We start from the raw sequence: 12,316 nt of genomic DNA, 5'->3' as shown, positions 1-12,316 counted from the left end.
TCTTCCAAAACTTCATTAGGCATCTTCTTTTAATAACTAGCATGAATGCAATTCTGTCCAGTTTAGACACATTTGTGCTCATTCCAGTGCCATCTTTTAGCTTAAATAGCATCTCTCCTGGGACCATCAAGCCATTGTAGTGGTCAGTGTGGAGCCATTCATCTTGAGAGGAAGTAAGGGATGATTGGAAACAAACACAGCCCTCTGATCAGCCAGGAAGCCCTGACGACAGAGTCTGGCTCTGGTCCCACCACCCAGCCCCGCAAGGGATTATCTGAGGACACACCAGGCTTCTGGCTGAATGGTGGAAATCTCTGTACTCCTCTTTTAGTACTGCTAGAGGACAGGGGGCAAATAAACAGGTATAGAGGAGAGTTTCCAGCTGACTTGGAGTAGGTTAGAAGTGCTTGGCTTTTTATGAGGCAGCGCCACGTTTTATAAGGCATTGGAGAAATTAGTCTGTAGGTCTGAGCTTAAGCACACTTATTCTGGTTTTACACCAGAGCAGAATCTAAGTGCAGATCAGATGCAGCCCCTTGATCTTCAGGAGAATAAAATCTACGATCTCCAATTCAGAGATCAACACAAGTCCTGCTTTGTCTTATCTGTCTTGCCGAGGCAAAATCTGCTGCTCCAGCATCAGTGTGTTCCCAGGCTCTGAGAACTGCTTCCAAACTCCCCGCATTTCCAGTCATGCTCCTGCCAACCTTGCCAGAGGTCCTGCTAGTGGAAGCTGCAAGTCTGCAATGTGACTTTGGAATAAGTTTTTTCGGGAATCCCTCTCATTCAGAAATCTGGACATACTGCAAAAATGACATTTCCTTGATTCCAGCTCTATTATCCACACTCATATAAAACAGATGATGAATTATTTTTCTGAATGGTAACAATGTAATTTTGTCCACTTTTTTAGATGTCAAAATAAAAGCCTGGAGGTGGAAATATCCTTTGGCATTGCAGTATTCCACTGTAGCAGGAAAATAACATTCCTGGATTAGTGCCTGTGAGAACAGCATGAACTGATATTTGAACAGCAGACAGCTCAGTGCTATCTGCTTGTGGAAGCAAAACTAAACTGCAGGTACAGCCTTGTTGCTGGTCCATCTTCTGATGGACAGGGCAACCCTGCATGCCTGCTGTGTTCCAAAGAAACTGTGGGAGATAAGAGAAGAAAAATGCTAAAGAGAGAAGAGCTGAGAGCAGAAAGGGAACAGATAAAACCAGAAAGGGATGGATGGGGAGGAGAAGTGAAGTAGATAGAGAATGATTAAAGAGGAAAATGAACCCTGACGTTCTCATTGTGGTTTCTAGTAAGATCAACCACAGAGGAGCTCTCTTCTCAGAAACAACATAACAAGGCTCCATCGTGGTTCTTGTAATTCCCGTTCTGGGTTGTGAGAAGAACACATCCTTGCCTTGCAAGAGAAGCATGTCGTTCAGTTGGTGCCTGAAGTAATGCATGACTTTCCCAGCACAAACAAAAATTCCTGATGGCTCCAGGTCTCCAGGGAGCTGGGTTAAGGCCTTTGTTTTGGTGGTTGATTGTTTTTTCCTACATGTCCTTTTCCTCCTACACAAGTTTTGAAACACAGAATATTTTTCTGGTTTTCCAGTTGTATTAGAAGTGCAGAGCTCAACTTTGGAAGAAAGATGAAAGCAAGAACATACACCAGGTCTCCAAGCAACAAAAAAATGTCTGCAGTGGGAAATGGGTCCACAATGGCATTTGAACTTGTAACTCCTACTTCCACACTAAACTCCTGTTACCTGAGTTTGAACAGGTGCACTTTATGAACAGTCAAACATGCATCCTTAGTATTCATAAATAAACAGCAGCAGAAGTGTACAGATGTTGAAAGAGAGCAATTATTGAAACAAAGGAGGTAGTTCAGTTTTTAAAAACAAATAGACAGAATTTGAACACCAGAGACAAGTTCAATTTCAAACATCTAAGTCCTTGAGTTAGTTTTAAAGGTGTCATTTGTAAATGAGTGGCCACTGGCTTTCTCCAGTTTTTAACTTTATGGGGAGTCTCAACAGTAACCAGCTAGTGATTTCAAGCAAAAGCTAATTTCTAAGCCAGATCAGATCTCTGCATCCCATTTTATCCAGACTAGCCATGATAGGAGTGTGAAGGTGGTCAAAAGTCTGGGTCAGAGTACTTCACTAGCTGAAATAAACTCTCTCCTGTGTATTTTGCAATGTTAGATAAGGAAGAAAACATTTTAAACGTAAGTTTCACTCAAGGATCAATGAAAACACTTTCTTTATTTAGCAGACATCACCACAAGGTCTCCCAGTCCGTGTCCATCTCCTGGCATTTTGCATATGAGAAAAGTCTAAAAATGAAATAAACCAAGAAAAAAACACAGGCAGAACAGCTGTTGTTCTGTCCAGACAAAACCCTGAATGGAAGCCATTATAATGGCGCAGACTCTGCAATTGAAAATCCATTTACATTTTTCAAGTCTGATTCCAACTGTAAATCTTAGGTTAAATATATGACAGATTAAAAGACTCTGGCTCCACTACACTTCTCCTCGGCAAGAGAAAAAAACATCTGCACAGCATCACTCGTGGTTGCTTCAACTCTGTAGGTACACATTTTTAAATGACATGATGGTATATTTTTTCATTTCCCTGCCTTCATTTTCACATGCAGCAAAATCATGTGCATGGCATTTTCCCCAACCTTGTGGCACCCTGGCTAAGGAGACTGATGTGTGATTTGATTTGCTCTTTTCCCTCAATTTGAGGGGCTACTGCACTATTTCCTTTGTAATCACGCTAGCCAGGGTAAAAACCCTGTATGAATATAATCTGGCTGTGAAACGAGGCAAAAAAGCCAGGAATACTGTTCTCTTTCCAAGCACAGAGAGAGAGTGAAAAAGAGTGAACACCATGTAAGAGGCTGCACAGACCCATCTGGGGCTGAATCCCACATCACTCTGGCCACATTCTGGGCCCCGTGCTCCTCACACCACCGGTAAGGGGTGAGAGTCACTCACATGGAGAGCCAAGAACAAGCTTCCCAGAGCCCAAACAAACCTTGTTTTGACAGTTTCACTGCCAGCTGAGAAGGCTTTTGCACATCAGCTGTTTTGGGGAGCTCCCCCACCACGGCTGATGCTGCAGACAGAGGTGTTTCGGTGCCCAGGGACCCCGGAAAGAGCTGGGTCAGCTATTTCCCAATGCACATGCAGCAGCTTGCAAGGTTAAACCCTAATTTTAAAACATATTATAAGAAAGATGAAGAAACGAGGTGAAGGATCTGAAGTTCTGCTGAAAGAAAAAAAAAAAAAAAACAACAACAAACAAACCGCAAAACCTAGAACAGGCTAATTATCTGTTCACTAACCAAAATATGTGACAAGTGATACCTAAGGAAAATACATTATTTATTTTATTTATTGTCTGTGTGATGAGGGCTGTACAGGAACTGGAAAGGAGCACACATCATACTCTTCTTCTTAAGTGAAATGACACATCCAAGGGATCACAAACTGTAACACCTGTGAGAGGGCAGAATCAGACCTATTGCTTCTGTTCAAAAGAGATTGCTGTCTGAGAAATAAAAACCCAAAGACCAAGCAATTTATCCAGGCACTTACTCATAGGTGCTTAGTGCTTAGGGGCATCTCCTCCCACTGCCATGGGTATGGTCTCAGGCTGTGTCATATATGCCACCCTTGTGTGAACATCTCGGCTACCCCACAGCATCCAGTCCCTGTAACTAGGTGACATCAGAGAGTGCTCAGCAAACACACAGCACCAGAGACAACCTTGGCCTGGTTTAGTTTGGTTCATATGATAGTAAGAGTATAATGGCATAAATTAAATTCTAGAGCATGGAGAGTGTGCAACTGAAAGAACATTAATAAAAACATCTGCTAAACAATTTTCAGGTTGGTTTCTAATCCTGCAATTAATATAGCAGATAAAATTATGCCATTTACATGCCAAAAACAGAGGAAAGAAAAAAAAATTGAATAGAGAGAAGCATTGTGATAAGTGTAACACAACTTCAGCTCTTGAATTTAATGGAGAAGCAGCTGGTTTTAGTAGTGCTCACACTGTGGTTGTGAGTGACTCTGAGTGTCACCATGCAGTGAGACAGGAAAAATGACTGGTAGAATAAGCTCCAAACTCTTAAAAGGTCCTATGGGGTGAGCAGGAAAAGGTCCTTTATTCCTTTGGGGAGAAGAAAAGAGAGGGGATTTAGAATTATGTTAATTTCACTAGCAAATTGAGAGACCAGGTTATCTTTGTAACTACACGGATGTACATGGAAGGAAAGGTACCCAGACCTACACCCAACAGACCAATTCCTAGGCCATGGTTTCTTGATGAACCACCCTAACAGTGAGGTTTGGGCTTCCTGAACAGGCAAATGTCACATTAAAAAAGCTAAAGGCACTTGGGTATTTAAGGGCATCATTAGGGGTAATTCAGATTGAGCTGCCTGAAGGCAGCATGGTCAATCTGAGGTTTGCATTGCAACCTGGCTGCCACAGGAAACCAAACCTGCCAAGAATATTGGCTTCTTTTGTCCTGCTTATTGACATTTATCTTTTACTTTCTTTCAAACTACTGTAGAAAACCCCTGCATTAAAAATGTGCTTTAATGATACAAAGTATTGATTTTTAAATTAGACTCTAACACACCTAATTGGGAATTACTGAATGCCATTGCTGTTTAGGCAACAGAAGCTATCTTAGTATTTTCCACCTTTCAGGAAAGGAGGTGAAATTTGCCTCTTATTTTAACAACTCTATAGCCTGACAACGGAGGATTTACCCAGAAGATGTCCATCCCTCCACTGATTCTCTGCAAACACACTCAATCCCTAGAGTCCTTTCCATGGGGGAGTCAACCAGATTAAGTCCCATCCTGTATCACTGTCACACAACATTGCCATGTGCAGCAGTCCATAATGAAAACAGTTCATTTTTCTTACCAGTTTCTTATATATATATATATTTATTATTATTATTTTTTTACTAAATTAAACAGTAGTTTGCTATAATAATTAAAGCCTGAGCTTGGCAGAGCTGTAGGACCTATGGGTACTACCATCAATTTTCTGGATGACATTTGGCAATAATTTGAAAGCCCAGTGTGGTAAATCAATTAAATTTGTGCTTGCCTTTAAACAGACCACTGGTTCCATTGATCAATGTCTAAATGACTCTTCACTCCAGTTTCTCTCACTATTCACTACAGATGCTGACAAAATTTGCCAACCAAAGGTTTTGTGAGCGTTCCCACAGGAACATCTGCAAAATACTTTGAGAATGTTGGCTGGAAGATGGACTAAAAATATAAACACCCAGAAAATTCCACTAGTTCACCAGATATTTGTAATCAAGTAACTCAGACTACCCTTTGCCTCATTTACCAAACAGGCAACAGCTGACTAAATCAATTACAGCTTCTTTTTAAATAAAGTAATGAAGGAAGGGCCTGTCCTAAGCAGGAAGATAGAAGTTATGGGGTTGGAATCTGAAAAGTTAGACGAAGGACTCTTTGAGATAGACCTTACCCCTCATTTTGGAAAAGCAGCAAAGATGTTATGCTATCTATGCAGAAACCCAATAACTTTTGTTATTGCCTTCTATACAGTTGAAATAAGGCAGGGTCTAGTAGTCCCTGCACGTGAAAAACGGGGGCACAGCAGTACTGAGATATGGTAAGATTGTCTAGCAGCAACTAGTGTAACCACTACTCCAGAAAGGATAATCTCCTCACTAGCACCTCTTGAGTTTCCCTGAGTTAAATACTCCCTGCTCAAAAAGCTGGGATAAGGTTTGTGCATACTCTTTGCTCTGCTTCAGAGGGCCTTTCTTGTAACACCTCTCTCACTGAAATACACTTTTCTCGTGTGAGGGAGACATGGAGGTTTTAAAACTTGTTTTGATCCAGAACTGCAGCAAGAGGGTGGCCTTTCTGGCTGCTGTTGAAACAGAAATTGCTCTTCCAGCCCTGGATTTTAAAGAAAAAGCGAAACTGTGAATAATACGGTTGCAAATGCAAAAAGAATACAGACTCTTGAGAGTCTGGAGAACCAGCTAATCAAGGAGAGGAATTTGCTATCAGTTTTCATGAGGAAGTCCATGTCTAAAGATCAAGGCTCAGAAAAAGTGAGTAGACTGATCAGATTTTTCTTTAGTTTTTTAAGAAGCATCTAAAGCAAGCAGCCATTGGGAAAAGCAGCAGATCTGAGATTATCTTGAGTAAGTCAATTCAGCCATTACTCCTAGGCTACAGCCTGAAGGAACTGGGGTTGGGGAGGGTTTGCAATGAATGAAAATTGTCTTGCTAGTATTCTGGTCTGTTCTCCTTGCCAATTAGGGATACAGCTCAAGAGAAACAGGGGATACCACTAAGTTATTTTTGCTATTCAGATCGATCTCACCTAATTTATGGTACTTAACTGAGTGTGTAAGAGAGAAGCCTACCTGCCCTGAGCTCTCTGTAAGGACAACACACCACCACAGCACCACTCATCCCACCTAAAACCTGAATCATCCTTGGTTTTATCAGAAGAGGTGCTCAGGAACATTGTGTTCCTCACCTAGGCTGCACAGACAATTGGAATCTGGGCCTTACTGAAGCAACAGAACTAGCAGTGAGATATACAGCTGAATACAAATGGGTAGGTCTTTTACCCTTCACCGTCTTTCCTTTCAATGCATCTGAACCTGCCATTGCCACATTTTTTGCAGGAGTGATGCTCAAGAGCCTAGCTTCAAGGCTCTTTATCCAGGAGGAACCCCAGCAGAAAACAGCCTGCTTGCCACTCTCCCCAGTGATGACTAGGGAGACCTTCTGAGCAGTCTCAGAGCCAGAGAGAGCTCTGCTATCGACAAAATCCATTTTGCCATTTGTGGGTTTTAGTGTTCTCTTGTCTTTAGTTGTCACTTAGCCTGATTTTCCTGCTGGGAGACTGGGGAAGACTTCCCCTGACAGAGTCCCAGCAACCTGATTGCCACATGTCATGATCTTACAGAATATGAGGAGCCCTTGGAAAAGAGTTGGGTTGCTTCACCGTAGTGGATCACACCATGGCAGTAACACTTGATCCTCTGAGCCTGTGCTGTCTTCTGGCTGACCTAGAGAAACAGCTCACTGTGGTGAAGGTAGGGGCATAAAGTATGGATGCGTGTACATGTGAGAGCAAGAGTAAACAGCTTTAGGTTTGCTACTACTTGCAGTGTTAAAGGACAGTGGATCTCTCCACAAGCTTTTTTTCAGTACTGTGTGGTGTGTGAGGCTGCCTAGAAAAAGACAGCAGGCACTTGGAGATCACTGACAAAAATGTAAACACTGTGCTGATTCCAAGTCTGTCCAGACATTTTGATTGAACAAGCTATACTTCCAGATGCTTTTCCATACTTCAGTAGGTGAACTGTGCTTATATAGTTAGACAGTTGCATTAAGACTGTTCAAAACAAGAAACTCTCTGGAGCGTCTATTTCATGAGGAGGCATATTGATGTTGCAGGGATTTTAAAGCAATTGGATTTTCTAAAGCATTAAGAGTGACTAATTTCCCTTTCAATGATTACACAGATGCTCAGCTTTCATATTTTGAAAGGAGGCCAAAGCAACATTCTTTCAGGCTTTAAGTTGATATAAATAAAGTATAACAGAGAGCCCCAATAGCAGAGTTTATCAATGACACATGCCTTAGTTAGAATTTACACATGGACACGGCTGGATTTTCCACTTTGTCTTCAGCTGGCTCTTAAAGAATGTCATCAGTTGCTGTAAGCTGGCAGTTTCCAGCCACAATCCATCTGAAAGGGTGACACAGGAACCCCACACACAGACAATCTAGAATGACTTTTAGAGAGCAGAATGTTGAGGTGAAACACAGGTCCACAAAGTGTAAGGTACCTTACAAACCTCCATCTGGGCATGGAGACCTTACTTTTTTTACAATGTAAAAAACTCAAAACAAATGAATAAAGTAGAAGGGGGCATGTTAGTGAAGTGAGCCAGGAGATGTGACACACACAATTTGCTAATTCCCCTTCTGCACCTCCCCATGGGGATTTTTTCTGTGTATGTTAATAAAATTGTTAGCTGTAGGCCTTACCTATTTTGACAGATCTAGCTGAATTCCACTGCTGTTTTTAAAAGAATGTTTTTCCATTCTTTTTTTTCTTCATTCTTTGCTGGGGGAAACCAACACTTGAGAACAGCACGCAATGATGATGCAGCACCTCAGCCAAAATATGCCATTTCCTGTGCTGAATCACAAGAAAGAAGCATCAGCTGACAGAGCAACAACTTCTGATCTAAAGACTTTACCCTCTGACTTGGTTTGGGAAGATTTTTTTTTTTATTAATTCCTCCTACACAGCCTCAGACTCTGTTTCTGTAGCTTGAACTACAAGAGTTGATTCCTTCTTTTCCTCTTGCCTACCCATGTATGTGACCATGAGAGGTTATTTGGACTGGCTTGAACACCAGGTAGGGATCATTTCCTCATTAACCAAGCCCCCCTCCCACAGCTATTGGGCAGCCAAAGGATAAACATTTGCAGCATGGTGGATTTACTCCATTTCAGGGCAAAGCAGGCTGAATGTTTGAGCTAAGATGGGCTCTCCCTGCCTGCGGCTTCTTATTTCTCCAAGGGTTCCTTCTCTTCCTCTCCATTAAGGCCAAGCTCATCCTTCAGATCTTCATGACTCTGCATTTGCCTCCTTGTTACATCTTACTGAATCCCACTCTCTTTACTAGTGTGTTTCTGGAATTCTTGCTTCCCTCTTTCCATCCCACCCCAAGCCTGGAGTGCTGAGAAGCTTTGTTCTTTCACTTTTAATTCATCCTCAGAGAAAAGCTCATTTGCAAAAGCTTACGCTGAGCATTACTTACCTACCTCTGCCACTGGCTTCTGTAATTTTTTTCTTTACAAGAATGTTTAACCAGGCTTTAAGTTCTTTGGAGCAGAGGTATTTTTTACCTGAATACTGACAGGGATGGTTAAAAAGAGGATGACAAGGAGGAAGGAATGAGCTTCAGTAGTGCAATCTACAGGAAGTGAATCTGCAAAAAAATTGCATCATTTTTAGCAGCATAATCACAAAACACCCTATTTTTTAAATTTATGTCAATGTCAGATGTGCAACTAAAGACAAAACGCCAGGCACTTGTGATATAGAAACATAGGTATGTGTCCAAAAAATGTGTTCCTGCATTCTTTAAGAACTAAGCCTGGCATTATAAAGCATTCATTAATAAAATTAAAGGGATTCCATAGGAGAGTATGTCCAAAATGGGAGACATGTTGCAAGGAAATTCTAGCTAAAAAATATCCAACTAATCCACATTCTCTGCTGAACTCACAGTAGTGGTTTTAGCTTATAATCCAAAAAATATTACTGACTGAGGGAAGGAGCTGTTGATAGCATGATTATTGTGAATAGCATCCAGATGTGTGATACCTTGTTTTTGAAAAAAGCCAGATTTCTGTAGTAATAGTGGGACAGAGATATGAATTTTAGTAAATTATTTTGGCAACAAAAATGACATGTGCTCTGCACTGGGATAAAACAAACAATATATGGTAACCATTTCGCAAACTGATACTCAGGATACCCAGATCCTGATGATTTATTAACCAAATACAAGAGAGTCATTCAAAGGTAAGAAATAATACTATTTGAAAACATTTAATGGACTTTTATTTCTGTGGAGTATTAACATTTGTATACAAAAAAAAAATGTATATGTCAATAATTATGATGACAACAATAAAACATATATAAATAGTGCTAAGTTTAAGATAGTGGCCAAAAAAATAGTAATTTTTTCCTGCATCACCACATAGAAGCACTGATGAAGAAGGAAGTCATTCAGCTCCTGGGTTTTGGGTCAATGCAGGTGTTGTTTTGCAGTGTGTTGTCTAGTTATCATCTCATGTTTACAAGAGTACAGTTTGGCTCAATGCAGATGGAGTTTGGGCAGAATCAGCCCATAAGTGTCTTTAGCATACTGCAAGAGCGTATTTCATGCTCTCAGCTTCCACTGACTCCCATTGTTATTCTACTCTAAGGTCAAAACCCTGGTCTTGACCATTAAAGTCGTTAGTAGAAGAGACCCATTGCCATTTGTGAGCATACTTCCATCTATATGCAGACTATTGGTATTCTGGGACAAATGTGCCAGCAAGTTCCATGTCCCAGTTGAAAAACGAGGAGTAGAAAAGTCAGTCATTCTCTGATACACATGTGAAACAGTCTTCTAGGTGAACGGAGGTAAATAAAACATTTCTCGGTACTCTTACCAAATTATTGGTAAGGTATTGGTATTTGGACTCAATGTCCAAATGGAGGCAGGTGATGAGTGGTGTCCCCCGGGGGTCAGTATTGGGACCAGTGCTGTTTAACATCTTTGTTGGAGACATGGACAGTGGGATTGAGTGTATTCTCAGCAAGTTTGCTGACAACACCAAGCTGTGTGGAATACCTGACACCCAAGAGGGACCATGACAGGCTGGAGAGGTGGGCCAGCGCCAGCCTCATGAAGTTCAACAAGGCCAAGTGCAAGGTCCTGCACCTGGGTTCACACAACCCCAGGCACAAATACAGGTTGGGGGAAGAATGCTGAGAGGGCAGTCCTGAGGAGAAGGACTTGGGGGTGGTAGTGGGTGAGAAGCTCGACATGAGCCACCAGTGTACACTCACAGTCCAAAAGGCCAACGACGTCCTGGGCTGCATCAAACGAAATGTGGCCAGCAGGGCCAGGGAGGTGATTCTGCCCCTCTGCTCTGCTCTGGTGAGACCCCACCTGGAGTACTGTGTACAGTTCTGGTGCCCTCAGCATAAGAAAGATACAGACCTGTTGGAGAGGGTCCAGAGAACGGCCACCAAGATGATCAAAGGCCTGGAGCACCTCTGCTATGAAGACAGGCTGAGAGAGTTGGGGCTGTTCAGCCTAGAGAAGAGAAGGCTCCAGGGAGACTTTATGGTGGCCTTTCAGTACTTGAAAGGGGCCTAAAGAAAGGTGGGGAGGGGATTTTCATCAGGGTGTGTAGTGGTAGGACAAGGGGTAATGGTTTTAAACTGAGAGAGGAGAGATTTAGGTTAGATATTAGGAAGAAATTCTTCACTATAAGGGTGGTGAGGAACTGGAATGGGTTTCCCAGGGAGGTTGTTGATGCCCCATCCCTGGAGGTTTTTAAGGCCAAGGTGGTTGAGGTGTTGTGCAACCTGATCTACTGGTAGGGTTCCCTGCTCATGGCAGGGGGGTTGGAACCTGATTATCTTTAAGGTCCCTTCCAACCTTAATGATTCTATGATTCTATTTGAAAAATACCACCTAAAATATATTGGTGAAATATTTCTGCTGTAACTGGCATGACAGAATGGGATCATATTTATTGAGGAAACCTAGAAGAAACCCAGACAGTATTAAATGCAGCAGAACACCATTCTGAGATTTAACAAACAAAAGTTATATGTATGCTCTGGTGAAAAGTGTAACATACTAATATGAGGTAGTAAGCTTCTCTGTTACAAACTTTTTTAATTGTAGTTTAGATTTTCCTGAGGGGTTATTTTTTGTGTTAATCTAGCTTCTTCTTCATCAGTCCACACATTATTAATTGTATCTCACAGTTCGTAACAAACTAAAGTGACTGGCTGGATGCCACCTAAAAATTAAGTGCCAAAGGTAGTACAGCTTGTATTCATAATTGTTTAAAAGATTAAAGTGTCTTGTGCAACTTCCCATGACTGGATTGGAAATAAGAGGTAAGCTACTTAAACTAAGCTAATAAGGTAATTTATCCAGCTTTCATGCCAGTCTTTCTACGCTGAACATTGTGCAACCTTGTCCAGCAAGGAACAAGGTTGAATAGGAGAGCTCTTAAGCACAAGGGAGGGTAATGAAGGAGGGAGAATGAAGCACCAAGCACTAGTGCCATCAGAGATGGGAGGCTTTAGAGTCTCCAAGTATACCTTTCTTGTAGGAATGATAGCAGAATTTAAAAGGAAAACTTAGTCTTAAAACAGGATTTTATTCCAAAAGGTAGCATCTGCTTTAGGTGAAGTTTTCTGTTATTCAAACAACACATCCTCTTGTAATAAAGTAATACAATCTCTGTTCTATCAACTGACCGCTGAGTAGAGAGATACTGTTGTTAATTCATAGAATTAGGGAATGGTTTGGGTTGGAAAGGACCTCAAAGATCATCTAGTTCCAACCACCCTGCATGAGCAGAGACACCTCCCACTAGACCAGGTTGCTCAAAGCCCCACCCAACCTGGCCTTGAACACTTCCAGGGAGGGGGCAGCCACAGCTTCC

General features: G+C 41.7%; 1 protein-coding gene across 1 annotated transcript in view; it reads left to right on the top strand.

Moving 5' to 3' along the window:
* Positions 1–7,065: 7,065 nt before the first annotated feature.
* Positions 7,066–12,316, top strand: part of THOC1 (THO complex 1) — a 38,149-nt gene continuing 32,898 nt past the window's right edge. The window contains exon 1 of the mRNA XM_010006920.1: positions 7,066–7,140. Within this exon, the coding sequence (XP_010005222.1) occupies positions 7,066–7,140 (75 nt within the window). The remainder of the gene's footprint in view (positions 7,141–12,316) is intronic.

The sequence above is a fragment of the Chaetura pelagica genome, unplaced genomic scaffold, assembly GCF_000747805.2.
Source record: "Chaetura pelagica isolate M959 unplaced genomic scaffold, ChaPel_1.0 scaffold109, whole genome shotgun sequence".
Taxonomy (NCBI): Eukaryota; Metazoa; Chordata; class Aves; order Apodiformes; family Apodidae; genus Chaetura; species Chaetura pelagica.
This window is presented reverse-complemented; position numbering and strand designations above follow the sequence as displayed.